Here is a 20,263-nt window from a genome sequence, read left to right as displayed (position 1 = left end):
CTACCTTAATGCTGGCAAATTACTTGGGTCACACCAAAAGTTTTCAGAGCAGTTGAACAGTTTTAACGTATCTCAGGTTAATCTGCAGCACCTGAGCAAAATGACAACTAGGAAAAATGTTTCGTGCCTTCTTTTTCCTTCCATGCAGAATATTCTGCATTTTGTCAAAGAGGTTATTTTTACTCTTGGTATTTAAAAATATGCTAAAGCAGTTAAACAAATGAGAGGCAAAATATTCCCTCTTTACTCCCTATAATACAGCGGCAGGGAGGAACACCAACGGCTCATTTGTGAACTTCCATTTTTCATCATTTTTATTTTGAGAACTTGCCCCTTCCCCTACTGCTGAAACTCAATTTGCAGTGTTCCTTCTTGACCAATGCATAAAAAACAAACACTTTGTGGTTGCTCTCCTTTGAATTATTGCATCGATATGTTCACGTGAATGACACAGGATGTTAAATTTGTGCGTGTACTAATTATCACTAAATACTGTTGTCATAGAGTTTAGCTGTAATACGTCCTGATGCTTCTTAACAGTACGTAATGCAGCAAGGTCTCATGTTACATTGGGTTGTAAATAAGATGATACTGAGAAGAGCAGTTTAACATTTCCTTTGTGTAACCTCGCAAAGCTGTGGCATCTGCAGTTTCATCTCTACACTGGGGAGAAATGTGGCATAACAAAATATCAAAATTACTTTTTCCCCTTTCTTGGTTTTGTGTATTTTAATTCTAACTCGCTTCCAATAGGGTGGTGCAGAATAACTATAATAAATTTATAAATATAATATTTAATTAAGTGTAATTATGATATGATACATATAGAATCTGAATTTCCATACTGGTGTTTTTTGTGTTTTTTTAAGTTCAGTAGTGGCAATTGTTGGTAAAACACAGCTAATTACCAGGAAGATTATGTATGGGACTTGGAAATAATAACATTAAACAAGTTGTGCTTCTCTCAAGTGTGTAGCAAAGGAAAGCAGCAAAATTCAAATTCGGTTTCCAGAATGACAGAAAAGTTAGCCAAGTCTAAACAGACCCAATCAGCACAAGGGAATTTAGACCCTCTCTAGTAAAAAAAAAACAACAAAAAAAACCCTAAATTACTTACGTCTTCATTCTTTAAAAAATCCCCAATGGCATAGATATTTTTAAATGTACTTAAGAAGGGATTGCCTTACAGAATTTCATTAATCTCAAAATTTGACATCTTAAAGCTGTTCCCAAAGCTCTAAAGTGAAAATTGGGTGGAGGATAAAGTTTGGTGTCTTCATTTACTGAATTGTTAATTAATTCTTTTTTGAAGCAAACCACAAGGAACCTGAGATTTACTTCCTTTTTTTTGATCCATTTTCTGGCTAATCTTACCACTTGGAGCTTTCCCAGTTGAAGAGTATTACAGAAACATGCAAAGCCTAAAAGAGGAATTTTTGAACAGCATATTTATTTTCCTCTTGAGTAAACACTCATCTTTCTGAGATGGCCTGCCATTTATTTTAGTCACCTTAGATTTTGTACTACTTCATTTTTGCTACATTGAAAATTTAACTCTTTTCATATGCAAATGAAAATAACTAAGATCTTGAAGAATCTTATTTTTATTTTAACTACCTGGTCCAAGTTTCTGTTTTAAGCATAAAGAATTGCTTAGGCTGCCAGTTACGTAGTTAGAGAAACATTTAATGTGATTATTTCAAGTAGCTGCTTTCAGGACTATGTTAAAGCATTTTAATAATTTTTGGTGCCTTAAAATAACCCTCGAATGTATTGGTTTCTTATACAATATATTCTTCTCCTTATCTTACTCTAGAAAATATTCAGTAATGTTTTTTAATCTTTTATTAGCCTCAAAACACATTATTTTCTGCTTAATGTCTGGAGTCTACCATTACATGTGGTTTCTGGCAATTGGAAGAGTACTGACACCATTTACTGAACAACTAACTGCAGTGCAGAGATGTTAATCACCAATTTGCTGTGTCTCAGTCACAGACTACAGCACATGTCCCAGCTTAAAGATCACACTGCAGCATTATTGAGGAAAAACTGGAAAAGTTACAGCAGTGGTAATCTGAAAGCAAGTCTCTCCTTTCCTGCCAGGAATGTGTTTGATTTTCAGCCTTTGGTGTACACCTTAAGTGCCTAACTTATAAAGCAGGTAACTTACCGTGTCCATTTTAACTTTGTGAATGGACACAATTTTTTATGTGCGTTCAGAACCTATGGTGGTATCTTTCTTAATACCTGCACCTTTTCAGACTAAATTTATTTGTCAGGAAAAGGGAGTGAGCCAGTACTCTGTCACTAATGATAAAAATTAACCTTCTGTGTGTGCAGTTAGTCTCCCATTACAGTAAGTAATCATTCTCTTTATAAATGATATTGAATTAAAATATCCACATGGAGAGTTGGTTTGTGTCTGTGTGACAGCACACATTCCGTTTCTGGGGTAAAAATATTTATAAATATTTATAAAAATGTCCTCTACTTGTGATACAAAATGAATATGAAATCTGTACAACGTTGGCTGAAAATGAAAGGAGTGAATGAAGTAATACCTCCACAGCTGCCTTCGCTCTTTCAAATTCCTCTTCCAGTGAGTGATTTCTTGAGAGAAGAGGCCCTCCCCAACGCTGCTCCTTAGTTGATCGCACCTCAAAAATAAAAGAATCAGAATGGAATGATATACTCTCTGCCAAATTTCTGAGTTATTTTTTTAACTGCCTGGAGCTCAAAATGTCCTTTTTCTTCGGCAAAATTAGTCATGTCCTTGCAAGAATTCTCTTACATTGTAGAGAGATTATTCCTCATTGGAAGCAGGGAGACTTATCTTTCCTAGATTTTTCATATTCCTTAAGCTATGTTAAAGAGAAAGGAGAGCTAGCAAAAGGCAATGAAAGAGTTGGGCTAAAAGAGGAATAGATGTCTCTTTCTTTAAGACTTTCACCTTAATTGTTCCTCTTCTGTTATGGCTGTGGCAATGCATTCCAGTCATTGGAGTGCCAGGTTTGCTATGACTTTAATTGGAGGGATAAATCTAAATTAAGGTGCAGCACACTATTCTTCACCTTAATATCTGTCAATCCTGTTGGAAGTACACAACCATTTGCCCCCTATTTCTTTATTAGTAACATTTCATTCATGCTTTTTGCACAATATAAAAACAAGCAGTATTCAGTGATGACCTAGACATCAACAAAGTGGCTTAATCTTGCTAGAGAGAACAGACTGCTAATCTCTTCCCTTGTTTTTGTTAGAGGTTACACATATTAGCCATTTACCTGACCATGATCCTAATTGCATTGATTTACATGATGATATTACTAATGACTGTATTTAGAATATTTATTTGCAGTAAGCCACATTGCTGACAAAAATGATTTTGATTATATCAGACATGTTGGGCTATAACTGCAAGTACTGGAATGTGCATTGCTGGAATAAAACATGCAGTACATTCCTGTATGTTCATATGATGTGCAATGCACAGTCAGACAGCTATGTATGTCTATGTATACTCATGCCTTTTTAGCTAAAAAGGTGACATACCTGTGTCAGTCTAGCCTTAAGATTTCTGTTTTGTTCCTATACACAAAACAGTTACTGTAACAATAAATAGAGCTTCAGACAATAGATTTTCAAACAGTTTCTATATCATATGACAGTATTTGTCACTTAAACATCTGTAAGATGAAAGTGATGTTCTACAGAGAATAACTGGAGGTTGTCTGGATTACATGTCTTTGAGGAAGGTGCTTGGATTTAATTTAAAGTTATCAGAAGACCTTAATCTTATAACTGTTTGGAAATTTAATTGACCTTGTTTCTCTTACTCCTTTTAATTTCAGTTTACAGCTATTACTTTTTATCCTTCCTCCAGCAGTTTAAAGCACGTTTAGTACTCCTTATTTTCTCTGTGGAAAGATACCCATTACTTTAATTAGGGTTTAATTGTCTTCTAAAAGGTATAAAGAGATTAAGATCTTAGCTCATTGTGAGATACTTTTTTCAGATTTCAACCTTTCTTGGTTTCTTTCCCTCTTTAATTGATGATAGCTTTAATATATAGCCATACAGATAACAAAGGTGAACACTGTCCAATAGTCCAATATCTGTCTTACTGTTTCTTTTTAAAGAGAGCAAAAGATCTTGTCTACCAGAAATTATGCCTATTTCTCTGTGCTTTTCTTGTCACCATACTGCACGAGGAGCACTCACTGATATTCTCATACACTCTGAGACATAGGTCCTCTTCAGAGTTGCCTTCTATCATAGTGTTGTAAATAGAGCTTGGATTGTCACTCAGAAACATAATTTTTCAAGTGATTGTGTTGAAATTCTTAGTTATACAGGTATCTTGGTCACCAGCTCGTTTTCATGACTGCCTTGCTATGTGTTGTCCATTCTGTTCTCCATGCCGTTGTGTATTTACTTTCAGATCAGTAAACTGAAGAATATAGTTTCTTTTTGCAATCACCAAAGAACTTTGCCATATGATTCGAGTTCCTAGTAAATAACTACTGTTCTTGAGAATCTAAATTTAGACAGTTTTAATCTGTTTAACAGCTGCTAATTTTTAAATCAGAATGTATGCTGAGTTAAACATCTTGTTTAGTGTCACAGAGCAACATTTATCAACCCAACCTGTAATCTGATCAAAGAATGAAATCTGCTTTTGACACAAAATTCTGTTGATAGGCATTAATTATGTTCCTTGCCTTTTCATTATTTACAAGTTGACTTTTGCAAGATGTTTGACTGTATCAGCTTTTGAATCTTTTCCTTTCAGTGACTGTAATTTCCTTAGGTCAAAGATAGTGCTATAAATCATGATGCTTAGACCGAGTAGTACTGTAGAAGGGGAGAGTGAGCTTGTTAAGGCAGTTGAGGGGCAGAGGACAAAAAAGAAGCACAGAGGTTCCTTTCTCTGCCACGTGTCAGAGCATACGTGTTGTCCCTGCATAACCTGCACAGGATACACCTTCTCCTCCATTAAATTCACACCTGCTCTCATTCAGAGGGGAAAGAACAAGTAAATAGAAAAAGCATGTAAGCTGCATTTGCATATAGACAATGCAGAGTCATATTCTTAGTTGTGATAATCCAGAAATGAAAAATCCCACATGTAACAAGCATGCTGCCTTTCACTAGTGCAGGAAGAGAGGGGATGGAAATGGAGTGCCAGCACAGGAGAACTTCACATCTCCAGCTGGTGGTGGACTAGGACTGCAGTAAAATCCCTAAGGGGAACCCAAGGTGTATTATGGGTCAGGGTGGAATGGGTATGTCTGAGGCATGGACAGTCTGCATACACTGTGGTTTGATATGCTCACCACTCTACAGTGGAGGTGCTGTAGTTGATCACTGGCTGCTGTCTTCAGGGACAAAATCTTCCATTCCAGTGCATTTGTGCACACTTTCCTGCGCTTGTAGTCTGCTTATGTTCTGTTGGACCTTAACTGTTGGTGAGAGGCTTAAATTATAGTCTTAACTTTTTGAGCAGGTCTTCAAATAATGAGCTAAATCTGTCCCTTGTAACTCCGTTTCATTAGAGTAGCTGGCACATCCAAAAAGAGCCGCCAGGCCATTCATTAGTCTTATCGTAGCTATTTGGAAGAAATGGGGAATAAATTATGCATTCTAAATATTGCTGCCAAAACTGCAGGTTTCTCATGCTCTACAGGTTTTGGGTTCATCTTGCTCTAAGACTGATGAAGCAGTAGAATTAGGTGTAGTTTTTAGTATGTTAAGGTTTCTTATGTATGCATTCTGAATGAGCAAAACAACATCTAAAATACCCAGAGATGCCCAAGACTTAAATTGTATTTTGAGAATTTAAACATAAGCAGGCTTCATGCATATACATTTGAACTTATTATCTCCTTCTGCTTTTTGGAATTGACAGAGAGAAAATTAATCTTCAGAAACCCTCATTGCTGTAGGATATCTTGTACCAATAAAACAGTATCAGGGAACTTTTCATTATGGCAGATAAAAGAAAGAAAAAAGTTACTTAGTCTGATGCAGTTTAAGAATTAACAGGGAGCATATGTTGTGAACAGAAAACTAGGAAGGAAGTTGGCCACATCCGGTGACAGCAACCTTGCTGTTGTCCTGTCCAACCTTCAAACAAGTTTCTTCCATATTAATTCAAAGCTTGCCTTTGTGATTTTGTATGACAAAGTGCTGGAAAACACAGGATTTTGTTAAGAAGATTGTATAGTTTTAATGAGAATGTAACCTAGTTGCTTAGTATTTCACTCTGAGGAACCAAACCTAACATGTCAAAGATGAGTGATGATGATGATGATGGTTGTCTCAGAAACTGCTGATAGCTAACTGCAGCTTGTTTGGCAGGATGAAATCTTTAGGGTAAGGCAGACTCTCTTGCATATGCAAAAGGTACCCTTTAAATGAGATAGACAAGATCTATGGAGGACAAAGTATGGAAAACATATGCTTTGATAAAAGCGCTAATATGATTTCTTTTACAAGCAGATTAAGAATTCTATGAAGACAGATGAGCCTGGTTTTTGGGAACTGACACCTTTGACAGTCCAAGGATGGAGCAGGCAGTGAATAAAAATAGTAAATTTCTGAATAAACTATAGCCAAAATAAGAACTTCAGGTCACTTGTTTGTGTTATTAATTACCAGGTCAGCATTTCATGACTTGAGGGGATTACAAGTTTCAAGAAAAAGCAGCTTATGATAAAGCAAAACAAAGCATGAAATATACTAAAGCATCAGATAAGAATGTTATATTCTGCCTGTCCTTCAAGTTGGTTGGTTCAACTTAATGCTTTTTTATTTTGTAATACCGTTCATTTTACAAAGTACTATGGAGATCTAGATGATTGAATCCAAGCCAAGTTATAAATGCTAATTTTTGCTCTTGCTGTTATTCTAGTGGAAGGTAAACAGGAAATAGGCATATGAAAGAGAGATTTTATATACTAAAGTTGCAATTGCTTTTCCAGGGAGCAGCAGCATTTAGTTTTCTGAAACTGTTTACTTGATTTACACACATCTAGGTTAAACATAAACTTCCTGGACTTTAGATCTATTAGACTGGATAAAAAGTGTTTAGAGGTTCTTAAAGATAAGAAGGACAAAGCCTATTAACATGCTGTCCATCCAAGGCTGAAGATATTATGCAACAGATCTTTCCCATTAAAATGTATAAATATTGTACAGAAAGAAGAAACCATGCAATGGAATTAATGTTAGGCTTTTCAAGGGGGAAAAGTCCTGTTTGCAATGTAAAAATGGCAGGGAAGAAAAGAAGACTTTTTCCCTAATAAAAACACAGAAATGTGTCTCAATAACTAAGTTCTCTTTCTGTTTTCTGCAAAAAGTATTGCATGATCTCAGGAAAGGCATTTGGCAATTTGGTGTCTCCTTTTTTCATTTTCAAATGGGGCTATTAACTTTCATTAATTTCTAGATTTTTCCATCTGACAGAAAGCTTTTGAAGTGTAGGCATAAAAATAGCTGTGGAAGAAGAAAAAATGTTTTTAACTAGAAGTGAATCCACTGCGCAGCTCTCTGTCTCTCCCGTCAGTAGCATTAGCTGAATTTGAAAACTTTTGGTTAAGAAATAAAATGCAGGAAAGAAGGTGAATATGCAACGTGGACTAAATGAATGCATATATACATGTATGTTTGTATGTATTTATGCATACATATGTACATAATACCATACAAGTTTCAGTAACTTCTACCAAGTCCTGTTCAGTATTATCCTATGACAGTGGAACTGGGCAGATGTACAAACCTGCAGCCCAGAGCCCTGTATTTTCCAGCAGGAAAAAATCCTTTGAACACGTTGCTCTCCTACTCATGGAGATAAACTACTAAACAATGTTGGCCTCATGTACTGCTTAGTCACTTCCCAATTTTGTGTATTTCTGATTGACCAAGAGACCTTGAAAAAAGTTATATTGCAGGGATAAAGAACAATTACCAGTTCAAATTTCAAAACTGGAAGTAGGGAAGGAAGATGCTGCTGTAGATTTTAGTTTGAAGTCTTTTTGTAAAGAAGGTCACAGTTCCCTGCAGCATTAAACTGAATGTTTGAGATGATGGAATAGTTAGGTTGGTTTTGTAACATTAATCTGGCAGCTGTGTGAAGGTTCATCTATATGAGGATTTTAACTGATGATCCTTATAACATATCCCTTAAATATTTCTTCCAGCATGTGAGTAGTTTGCCAGTGGGACAATTCCTGCTTGTCTCTTCTAATGTTATTGAATCTTCTCTCTTACCTGTATTGCAGGTGCAACTTCTAGTTCCGATGTTGAATCAGTGTCGAAAGCACTCTTGACATTAGTCAGCTCAGACTGTGATCTATTTTCTGTGGACCTAGAAATAACACATGTACAGTCTCATCACTGCACTCATATACGTTGCCTTGTGTATTGCAGGCTCACAGCCCATACTGGCCAATTAGTTTATTTCTTGTAACTGAGTTGTTGATCTTGGAGGTATTGAAAGTGCCTGGACCCTCCTGTGTTTTCCTGCTATTCAGTTTTTCAGTCCCGTGCAGACAATAGTGCAACAGAATCAGGCCTAATTCACTAGTAAAGCACTGAGCATATGTGGGCATGAACCTAGTATAGTGCAATGGAAATGATGCCTCTACCACTTCATAACAAAGCAAAATGAGGTTGAGTAATGACACAAGAATGTAACTGCAATCACTGTCTAACAATTAACCACTATTTTACATTACTTCAGCTTGGCTCATGTGCTTTTTTTTTTTTTGTGTGTGTGCCACAATATCTTAATATTCTTACTTAGAAAACGAAGAAAAGCAAAATTTGTACCATAAAAGCTCTTTTGATGGAGCTCTGGATGATGATGATGATGTTCGTTCTGCAGAAGGATGGACCTTGCAACTCCTATCTCCATGAAAATTGACATCATCCCATTTCTCAATCTGCGTCTGAATATCAACTGAAAGATAAGAAAAGAATATATGAACGACTCTCTTAAATTAATTACCTTCTGTTAAGTATATGTTTGGAAGAAATTGTGAAGCTGTGCCACCAAATATTATTTTTGATTTAGATTCAATATTTAGAAATGCTGTGCACCTTTCTTGCAGATATTCCGAAAAAAATAGTTGGAATTTGCAACATGTTCTAAATAATGATTTTTAAGGCCATGTCTTAGTTTCAGCTGACGTGGAACTGTTTTCTTCAGAGTGTCTGTTATGGTACATCATTCACGCTCAGAATGTCTGTGGAACTCTTGACTTAAAATCAATGATTTGTTTGTCAGCTCTGATAAAATTTTAGATAGGAATATTTAATTCATGTTGTATCCAGTTATAAAAATAGAACTTCTTCTCGTGACCACTATTTACAAGTGACTGTGCAGGCAACCAGCAGGGTTCAGTTGTATGTTGGACTTGGTTTGCAAAAGTGATATGTTTAACTCCTGTTTGAAGGTAAAGATCTGTAAAAGAATTTCTGTGCTGATGAACAAAAAATTTGCTACCAAATTACATTTACATTGCAAATTTTTCAATTGCGATGCAAGTAATTTAGTTTATATGGAACTAAATGAAGTTTCAAAGCTCATCAATAGGTCATGCTTGGCAGGATATTGAACTATGTTCAAATTTTTTGTTCAAACATATAAGTATAGCTTTTTTTATCAAGAATGGAACTTTTTTCCCTAGTTTGCATGATGAAACAGTATTAAAAAAAATTTTGTGTGTTTATTTGTAACACTTACAGTTCTGAAAAGGACACTCAGTGTAGCCTGACTCTAGTGTGGGTCCTTTACCAGTTTCTCATGATATCCCTGGACATTTTTCTACCTTTTATTGATCCTGACTACATTCTTATTTGGAAACTCAGATCTTGATTTGTGGATTTACTGACAGCTTGACAGGTATATAGAAGAAGGCAAAATGTTTGCACACAGTTAAATTTATAGTCTCTGCTAAAGTGCAGTGCAACAAAAATTCTGATCTTGCTCGCTATTTTGTGCTAGTAAGAAGGTGGAACTTGTGCTAAGCAAGGCTATGTGATACTGATATAATAGCTACTCTCTTACCTAAATCTAGTGAAGACTTGTCTAAAACTCTGACAGTCTGAACTTTCTGTTCAGTATCCACATTGATAAGGTCAGAATTGTCTGTCTTCTTTCTGTGGACTGAAGTTTTTAAGCCTTCACCTCTTGATGGATTCTCTGATTTCTTTGCCTTGTTTTGGGTTTGTAAGGCAGGTTCACTAAGATCCAAGAGATCCAGACCTGTTGATAATACTTAGAGACAACATGTTAGAATTCAGTGTTGTTTTAATTCAGATAGCTCACATTTGCTTTGTTGTTGGGTTTTTCTTCTTAGTTGAAACAGAATTTAAGGTATTTGACTGTAGTAGGTGCATCTTTCCTGTCTAAGGCTGTTGATTAGCAAATTCAGATATTCAGTGATTTCAAGTGCTTAAGTGGATGAAGTTTAAAAAGGTTTTCCCTCTGAGAGCCTTAAAGACATCTTCTTAGGTACTAAGGTTGTAGCCTTTGTCCACATTTCCTCATGTTTTGAAGGTTCCTTTTACTGTTGAGCTTTTAGATTAGATTTAGTTTAATGCTGTGACTTATTATGTACTAATAAAAGTTGCTTAGGTGCCACTTGCCAGTTAAGGAAAAAACAGAAGAGTGGACAGCTTTCTCTAACATTTAATAGAGAGAGATTCTCTTTTTATAGATGCTGTGAATTATGCTTATTTTCATTAAACAACTACTTTAAATAACTTTAAAAAGTATTTCTGAAAAAATAATACATTGAACCCATCTTTCTTGTTCTAGAAGGCAGCTCACATTAGTGTCTCAGAACTACTGATTTAATTCATGATTAAATTAACCATTGATTTATGGCACTAAAGGATTTGTTTTGGTGATGGGACTTAGTAGGTAAAGTTGATGGTTGGACTTGGTGGTCTTGAAGGTCTTTTCCAACCCAAATGATTCTGTGATTACGTGATTCCATAAGGTTAAAAATATTCTAACCTTTTACTCTCAGTGTTTCTGGACACAACTTAAGAACTAGAGGGACGAGTTCTTGTTAGTTCAGTGTGAGTCTGGCTTCTTTCGGATTCTTTAAAAAGTCATTGCATATTTGTGTCATTAATTTCAAGGAATTGCAATCAGATTCTATCACAAATATTAGGATTCATTGCTGGACAAAACAAATGTGAAGTTTGTGAAGTTAATGACAACTAATCTTTTTAAGGTAGGAAAGGAACCAGAGAAAACAAGAGCTATGTTTAGTTTGTCCATGTGTTAAAGTTTGCAAAAAAACCAATTGATGCCGCTATTTTCCAAAAGCTTTTTCTGTTAGAGATGCAGAAGATATATGAATATTGAGAAAGAAGCAGCTGTGCTAGAAAAGCTGCAAACAGCGCTGTCTCTCTAGTACAGACAATATGATCCTAACAAAGAGAGAGCTGTCTCAAAATCATGACTGGCAAAGGATCTGAGATTCTGACAGTTAAGGTTTTTGCTGTGCTGAAAGAAACAAGGTGCAGAAGGATTGCACAGAGGACTATAATGTAATCTTTTCCTTCTGGAAACAATCTCTGTTGCCTCAAGTTTGTCCAAATTCTTTTGTCAAAAAAGAATAAGTGCATGGTTAGCAACTATCTACTGTCATTTCTGTGTGTCCTTTTCAGGATAAAGATTGAATATAACTATAAACTATATTACTTTAGCTCATAAAGACTGTATCTGTATGTAAACCAGTCTTCAGTCTGAGGTTTTCATATATGAGTTTTTTGAAGAGTAACAGTTGAAACTCTAGCATGTAAAGGACAGAAATACGTCCTCTTCTTCGTTATCAGTTTATAGGGAAGGTGTTTTTGACAGATTAATTAGTACTGTCTCTTGTAGTGTTTTATCCGTGTTCTTTGGAAATCAGCAAATTTAATCAGTCTTCATAGAATAAAAAATGTTGATTTTGTAATTAAATAAATCTGATACTCAGGGCAGATAGAGGACTTGATATATACATGGGATATTTAGTTTCACAACAAACAACAGTCTTAAACAATTTGAAATACTTATATGCATCTCTGTAATATCTTTAGCTACCTAAAAGAAAATAATATTTACAATTGTTCATTTAATTCGGTGTTCCAGTTTTAGCCTGGATATCCAGGCTAAGTTCCAGCTTAGTTGTTTTGATACCTCTTTCCCTTTTCTCAGACACCCCTTCTAAGCTTTTGTTAAAGCACATCTTTCTAAAGAATGGGTTTGGATAATACTAAATTAAATGTGGCTTACCTGTAGGTTAAATTTTTGCAAAAACAAAGTTTGAGGATTAGTTGAATATATTTACACTTCCAGTTGAAGTTGAACCCTTTAATTCAAACTCAGAGATCTGCTAGAATAAACGTGACTTGGATTGCACCAGATATGACCTCAAAAGTAATGATCAAAGTTTTTTTTCTAGTAATAGATCAATCAATTATAATTTAATATCAGTATATAATTTTTTGCAAATGGTAACAAAATATTTTTAAGTGACCTAATGAAATCACTTGATAAAGTGCCCAATAATTAAAACAAGTTTTTTATCTCTACTGAGGTACAGTACAGAAATTTGTTTACCTGCAGTATTTGAAGTGACAGGCCTTGCAACAGCTTCTGGTTTAGTTTCACAGAGAAAGTCATCAATGGAAGGACTCAGGAGGGGTCTACTTTCTTGTTGCTCATTCACTAGCTAGCAACAAAAAAACTCAGGGTCACAGAGTGTTGCGTTGGGTTAAAGAAACGAAGCATTTTTGTACAGTGTCATGTGCATTGGATTGTTAGTAAGAGATTGAAATTAGGAGACATACAGGTAGCTCCAAACTTAAAAAACCAACAACAACAAAACAACGTCAAAAAGAAAACAAACACCTTTGGGGGCAAAATTATATTTCGATTTTGTTATATTCCATAGCAGTTACTGCATACTCTTGCTTATAGGGCTAGTTTATTTAGGGTCTGATGTAACTTCCTTCAAACCAGTCGGTGAAGTTGGCCTTCTGTTAGCAGGAGACCCTGCAGGGCTCTTTTAGTATTTGGAAGCAGTCTTTTTTTTTCACTGGTAACATGCCTCCTCACAGAACTTCCACAACACCATTCCATCCAGAAAATATGCGTTAGCCCATTAAACAGTAACCTGCTGAGACAGAAAACACTGCTTTGCAATACAAGGACATATGAATGACAGTGGATGGTCCCTGGTGAATTTATGAGTTTCCTGAATTACTTTTGTCTGTGTGAAGACTCATAATACAGTTTGTGTTTATGAGTAGTTTTGTTTTTTTTATTGTAATTGTAGGGATGCATTGGTTTTCTACTACATAAAAGAAATCTCCATATGACAGGCTTTTCATGGATTAAGTACTGAAAAAGATAATCAGTAAAATAGTCTCATAAGGAAGAATCTCCTCTCTACTGACATGCTCTGAAAGATCAAGACCAAAGGTGAGCTGGATGGACATCTGATCGGGTGGCCTGTGTTGATTTGATCCTAATAATACGAATGTGTTTTCCCTGTGTCCATTACTTTCAACGAGAGCTCATTCATCCATATTTATAATCCTCTCTCTTCTCCTCTGTTCTGCTTTTGCTCTTTTTCCACTGTTGAGTTTTCCAACTGCTCCCTTACGTAAATTTGAACTTTTAAATTGAGGATGCTAATATGGAGAAAAACTGGCAGAAAAGGGTATTCTTTACTTTCATTTGATTTTTATTACTTACTAGCATTTAGCTACCGTGGTAGTGGGATTGCCACAAAAGTTACTTTTTATTACAGCAAAACAGCTTAGGTTTGCCATTGTTAGTTATTTGTTTTTTCTTTTCCAATGTTGCAAGGAAATACTGGGGCTTTTAAAATAAAGTCCATATTTTTGATAGATCAAACGTTTAAGCTGGTAGCTAAAGCTGGCTGACTGCATAGTATGTGCACTCATTCATTTGCCCAGAATCTGTCGGTTTTGTACTGAAATATCAATTTATGTGACTAACATGGAAGACAGATGAGTGATTGCTTGCCCAACTGTGTGTAGCAGAATGTGCGAATATGGGCACTTAAGAAACCTGGCAGTGATACTGTCTCAAACTCTAATTCTGCATGCTAAACCTAGACTGCAGCTGCACCTTGGAGGGGAATTAATCAGTTGTTTTATAACTATCTGCATTGAATACTCATGTTGCTGGCTCAGATATTACTTGCAAATTTGGTAAATCTCAAGCTTGATTGGAAATTGCTGTTATACCAGCTGAACAGTTTTGATTTACATTAAAAGTGGCTCTACTTTGTCCATGTTATCTCTAGGTGTATACTTTTACCTACTAATGGTATTTAAAACTTAAGAAGGCTTAGTACATCTCTATAGATGATTTTTTCTGTCTGTGCTTTGGTGATCTATTGGTAAAAAAAGAAATGAGGGTGGATGCCAAGTTAGTACTTGACCAAACTATTTTCAGTATTTTAAAGGTTTACAGTCAACTCCAGATATAAGTAAAATTTACTCAAATACTTCTATATTTTCATTCTAGGAAGTAACATCAGTAGTAACAGCTGTTGCACTTTTGCAGTAAATTGCATATTCTGGTGAGCATAACATCCAGCAGAAAGATTGTCAAAGCATCTGAATCGTCTGTGTCTTTATTTTGTGATAAGCTACCAGACCTAAGTCCTACATCAGTTGGAGGAGGGCAAGTGGGAATATTGAAGAGTGATAGTATAGTAATAATAATAACCGTAAATGTAAAAAACTTCATATGAAATACTCTTTCCATATCTGTAGAGGTGTGTCAATAGGGCACATCATCATGTACAATTTAGATGCTTATCTTTCCCATTATATTTCATGGAAGTTTACTTTAGTGGGAAAGAATGAGGAAAGGAAGAAATGAATAAGGATTACAGGAACCAAGGCAGCCAGGATCAGTCACTGGCAATGCTGTGAAATTCTGAAGTCTAACAGCAGAGGCACTTTATTACCCAAACTTGTTGTCAGAATTAAGGTTAAACTGTGGGAAGAGCAGTGGTACTTTTGAGAATCACAATCATGAAGGGAAAAGAATAACATAAAACCAATCTGAATTTCTTTCTGAGGTTCAACTGAAATAGCAGATGTTTTATTTTCATTTGTTTTATTTTTTTTTTCAAAGCAGGTTAGCGCATTTCTTTATTATGTTGCTTATGTAAAAAAGACCAGCTCAGCCACAGAACTCATTAGTACAATACCTGAAGTATATTGTTCAAAGTCCTTTTGATAAAATTTTTCCATCAAATTGAAGGATTTAGGGTGACATCCACTTCTTCATAATCAGCTTTGCCAGCAAACAACGAGATTTAATTTTCACAAAGTTGTGTCTGATGCGTTTGCAGCATTTTTATTTAATTTGAAAAAAAGAAATAGGTCCTTCTGTGACTTCATCATTTCATGAACATCTACACTAAATTCATCAGATTATCAGAGGGATAAAGAAAACATTTTACAGTGAGACTAAAAGCAGCTGACTTGCTTAGGCTAACAAAATGAGGACTGTGTAGGAATACAATTTTTCTTCTTTGTATATATGAAGGGACAGGGACTTGATGACCTTGGAAGAAAGCTGTTTCGACTGTAAAAAGGCTGGCACAAGAATGAAGATAGCTAAGCTGGTCATGAGTATATTTGGTCTGGAAATTAAAAGAATCTGTCTAACTATCACAGCAGTGAAGTGTACGAACCGAGTTTTTTTAGAGGATTAGACAAAAAACCTAGCTTTTCCAACAAGTTTTCTATATGGCTGCTTATGAAGTGAGAAGCTGACTATGACCCAGAGGATCCCTCTAAGTATTGTGTCTTACGCTCCCATGACTAAGGACTGGAAGTTGTAGGAGTTCCTTGTTAAAAAGATTGTTCCTGTGAAAAACAGCGCTCTTTCAACTGAAGTATTGCGGTTGAAACATGAAAGCAAATACAGGATCAAGTATACTAATTCTGGATACATACAAACTACATATGTACGGCAATAGAACACTTCAGAAAACAATGTTTCTGATGTGAAACAGGTGTTTTGAGATGGATCAAACCTCAAGATGTTAATTGCTGCCATGAGCTGATATTTTTGCTGTAGGTAAGTAGGCAGAGACAGGTTTCTGACATAACTGTGTATGCAGTGCCACTTGGTAAGTCCTCAGTCTCACACATTGAATTTCATTTTGCTGCCTCATATATTGCATCAAATTTATCCATTTTCACTCAACTCAACTTATTAGAATTATATCATCAGGCATGAATTTGGAGTAGTGCTATAAAACATTCATGAGATGAAAATTATTATCTATATTAAAGTAATAATTTATGGTTCTCAAGCACCATTCAGGGTGAGTATCACAGAATGCTTTAAAACATTCATGAATCAAACCTGGCACTGCCATGGAGCCGAGAAGTATTATCTCTACATTGCAGACAAGAGAAGCAAAGGCAATGAAGAAAGGCAACCAGCATCCCATGGTGCTGGGAGCAGGAGCAGGCTGCTGGCACTGCACAGCGTTGATGTGTGTGGTATTTGTACACACGCCAAGCTGGGTAGACTCAGCCTGTGAAATTATTGATTTCTGAGCACTCATTTAGCCAGTGAGTACCATAAATTCTCATTGTGTCTCTGAGAACTTAATTTTTCTTTACAAAATCTATTTTAATTAAAAAAACGCCTTTAGCTGAAGCATATCTAAAAATTGTGAAGGGTGATATTCCCAACTACTAACGATTTGAAGAATCTCAACCATAGCATAAAACACTGCTCCTAAATTCAGACAATTTTACACAACTAACTGTTGGCACTTACCAGCACCACATAAAAATCTGCTTTATCTCCCCTCAGTACTACCATTGAACCTTCGTGTTCCAAAAAGCATATCTGTGAACCGTGGTGCTTTGGGAAGGGACGTTAGGAGAGCCAGAAGTGTCATTTGATGGCTGATATCAGCCTCATTCCTTACATGGATTCACAGTGAGGGTTGTTTCACACAGATCTGAGCTGAGACACAAAGGCCTTCTCAGAAGGCGGTCGGTGCTTCACCAGAGCCTGCAGATGTGACATTTCATCTCAGCAGCCGGGAGCACTGCAGGAATCCCCAGGCCTCCATTTTCTGTGCGCTGTCACCTCATGCCCAGCTGTCTGCATTCCCCTATCAGGACAGTTGATTTCTCACAGCTGTGTGCACTGATGGATTTCACCTTCCTCAGTGCTCAGGTTTGGTTGGTGCTCTTTGTGCTTCCCTAGAGCACCTGTGAGGACAGGAGGTGGTGGTTTGTGATCGTCCATCTCCCATCTCTGGGCAATCCTCAGTCATGAGAGGTATGTTTCAGTCTGATAGGGAGGGATAAAACATCTGGTTTGGGATCAAAAAGCTCTATAAAGTCCTGGGTGGGTTAGGATATGTGTGTGCTGAAGCTGGAGGAAGGGTGTTGCTGCAAGGCGGGTATTAGCTGGAGCTAGAGGGAAAGCATTGGGCAGTGGTGGCCCCACTGAAAGTGCATGTAACCACGAGGGGACTTTTTCTCCCTCCAGCAAATATCCAGCCTGATCTCAGCTTTTACCAGTCACTTGTACACCTCTTCCTCTGCCCTACATTCATCCATTGATCGTCCCATACTGTTATGTTCCCCCTTTGTATAGGAGCACCGTGCTTGATAAGCTCTTATTCTCTGAGGTGCTGCCTTGTGGGCCTGTGTGGGCACAGCCAGCATCCAGCTGCTGCTATGGTGACAGCCTGCTCTCCTGTGGAAACCTGTTTATTTCCTATCCCTGGGTCCTCTGGTGTGTGTCCTTAATGCAGGTGCCTCTTGTGGTGGTAACATAATATACTATGAGAAAAGGTGAAATTAACGTACAGTACTGCATACATGGTGACTTTGGTTTTGCTTTGCTCTCAGTTTCCAAATTATGTTGTGAAAACAGATTTATGACATCTGTAGACAACAGCCTGATTTTCCAAAAAAAAAAAGAAAAAAATAGAAGAAAAAAAGCTGGCTTTGAGAGGAAGTGGGTCTGTGCCATGAAATGGGTGTGAAAGCTTTTCTCAGAGGAGCTGTTTACTGGCTGGGGTGGAGGGAGCTGAGCACACCTGGTGCTCAGGGATCAGCTGCAGGGGCCGGCTCCATGCCTGCTGTTACATGTGGCTGCAGGTGCTCTGCCTGCTCCTGCTTCCAGCAGCACTGCGCTTGCACCGCGCTGAGGGGTGGAACACGCTCAGGCTGTCAGTGAGGTATGGTCCTGATGTCCTTGTTTTAAATCCTCTCTTTCTACATTTCTGATGCTTACCTGTTTGCAATGCACCACAAATGCTGTTTTGTTGCTTTTTTTTCCTTAGCATTAACAAAGCACAACATAATATGAGTCTTTAAGAGAAACGATCTAGGAGCTAAATTCGGGGTTCCAGTCAGGCAAAGGCAACTAATTAGACACCTGTGTTTTGAGCACGTAGTGAACTAGTTCTCTTAAATTAAATGCTTACATTCCCTCCTTATTCAGCAGGGAGAGATAGGTGACTCAAAAAGCAGCTCCAGAGGGAGCGCTGCCTGCCTAATTTAGGCCCTCCCTTGGGGGGCTCTCAGGGGCTCTCGGTTTTCCCGCTCATTCTGTGTGGAGCTTAATTTAGTAGGACTGGTTCAACAGGCACCTAAAACTCAGTTGTAATTAGCTGTGCAGGTTACTCGAATGGGATTTTACCAATTTTGTCACTTGAATTGCTCAAGGAGTAAATTTAGGAAGCCCCAACCTACAGCCGGGTAAGTTCCTGTTTAGTTCAGCAGCAGATCTGATAATGGGCGTCAATGGCTTTTGCCATTACCCCCTCAGCATCCCGGGGAGCATGGCTGGGCACTGGACTAGTGGGATCATTTGACTTAGAAATCTCAGGGGATAGTAATGAATGATCAGTATATAAGAAAGCAGGGATCTTATAATTCGGAATTTCTATAGGAGAAGTTGTGTTTTTGAACTTTAGTCAGAGAGAAACTTGTCTGTCACTTGAGTGAGATAAGATTGACAAGTGAACTAGATGTAGTAGTTTCAGTGCTATGCTGTTCTTTTAGTTTTTAACCTAACCAGAGGCATCAGCTAACTTCGATTACCAATAATTTCTATTGTATTTTTTTTATATACATAGCAACAATTTCCCGATAGTGCTCATGAAAGTCATCTTGATCTTCAGTGGTGATCACTAAGTTAAGGGGAAACAAGCAATTTCTGGGGATTCTTTTTCATTAACTAGGTATTTCTAAATATTGCTAAGTTGGAACCAGATCTAGAATTTGAGGCGAATGTTTACTGAAGCATAAATTGAAGTTCTGTACCTACGGATCATTATCTAGGCAGGAGAAGTAGTGGAATTCATCCCCTTTTTCTCAGAGGGAGCCTTGAAAAAGATGTCCTGGCAAAACCAGTGTCTCATACCAGAAGTTGAATCTGCGTGAACTGTATTCTTCCCCCACTTTTCTAGCATGTCTATAAGTATATCACAGGAAAAAATTACACCACCCCCAGCCACAGTTTTATTCACAATCATACAGTAGATGTGATATCTACTTGACTTCTTGCATTATCCTTGTGCCAGGGTCATGCTAATCTTTTCTCTGTCACTCTAGTGTGAATTTATGTCCCAGGAAAACTGACATGCCAGCCAAATATTTGGTTTTCACAGGAACAGATCAATGTACAGGGTGTGCAGTGTAACTGACTTCTACCTAACATGAATTGTGGGTAGCTCTAAAATGGAAACAAGCTCATTTCACCCTCCAACAAAGAGCAGTTTGATGTCGCTGCTTCTCTGAAGACTCGTCTTGCTTGGCAGGTGATAACTGGTATTCCATTGCTAAGTAGTAGGATGTGTGTGCGGTGGCCTATGAATCAGAGGTGACAATTCTTACCTGAAGCCCAGTGATTCCCCGGGGCTTAAAGCCCCAGACTGACCCAGACTGAGGGCTGAGAAGCTGTGGGAGGATCACTATAGGCACTATATTGGGTATTTAAATTCACATAAAAGCAGTGTAGTTTAAAGCTCATGGTTGATGTCTAAATCAGTAAATGATAACACGTTTATGTTGCATCTTCATAAACAGCAGTTTCTCTGATTGGTGAGAACTACTGCTGTGATTGCTGTGTCACAGTAGAATTCTGTGTTTGTCAATGCTGACCTAGACAAATTATGGTGTGTAGCTGCAATGTAGGACTAAATATCTCAGAGTTCCC

General features: G+C 37.2%; 1 protein-coding gene across 3 annotated transcripts in view; it reads right to left on the bottom strand.

Moving 5' to 3' along the window:
- The window catches only part of PEX5L (peroxisomal biogenesis factor 5 like), an 88,750-nt gene that overhangs the window by 8,291 nt on the left and 60,196 nt on the right, over positions 1-20,263 (bottom strand). For 2 of the 3 annotated variants that reach the window (XM_065748363.1, XM_065748364.1), the window contains exons 2-6: positions 12,629-12,740; positions 10,076-10,285; positions 8,836-8,965; positions 8,275-8,371; positions 2,565-2,660 (exon numbers count right to left, since the gene is read on the bottom strand). In XM_065748363.1, coding sequence (XP_065604435.1) covers positions 2,565-2,660; positions 8,275-8,371; positions 8,836-8,965; positions 10,076-10,285; positions 12,629-12,740 — 645 coding nt within the window. The remainder of the gene's footprint in view (positions 1-2,564; positions 2,661-8,274; positions 8,372-8,835; positions 8,966-10,075; positions 10,286-12,628; positions 12,741-20,263) is intronic. The other variant, XM_065748365.1, reaches the window with a different exon arrangement.

Source organism: Cyrtonyx montezumae, unplaced genomic scaffold (assembly GCF_038088225.1).
Source record: "Cyrtonyx montezumae isolate F1298 unplaced genomic scaffold, pur_monq_1.0 scaffold_5, whole genome shotgun sequence".
NCBI lineage: Eukaryota > Metazoa > Chordata > Aves > Galliformes > Odontophoridae > Cyrtonyx > Cyrtonyx montezumae.
This window is presented reverse-complemented; position numbering and strand designations above follow the sequence as displayed.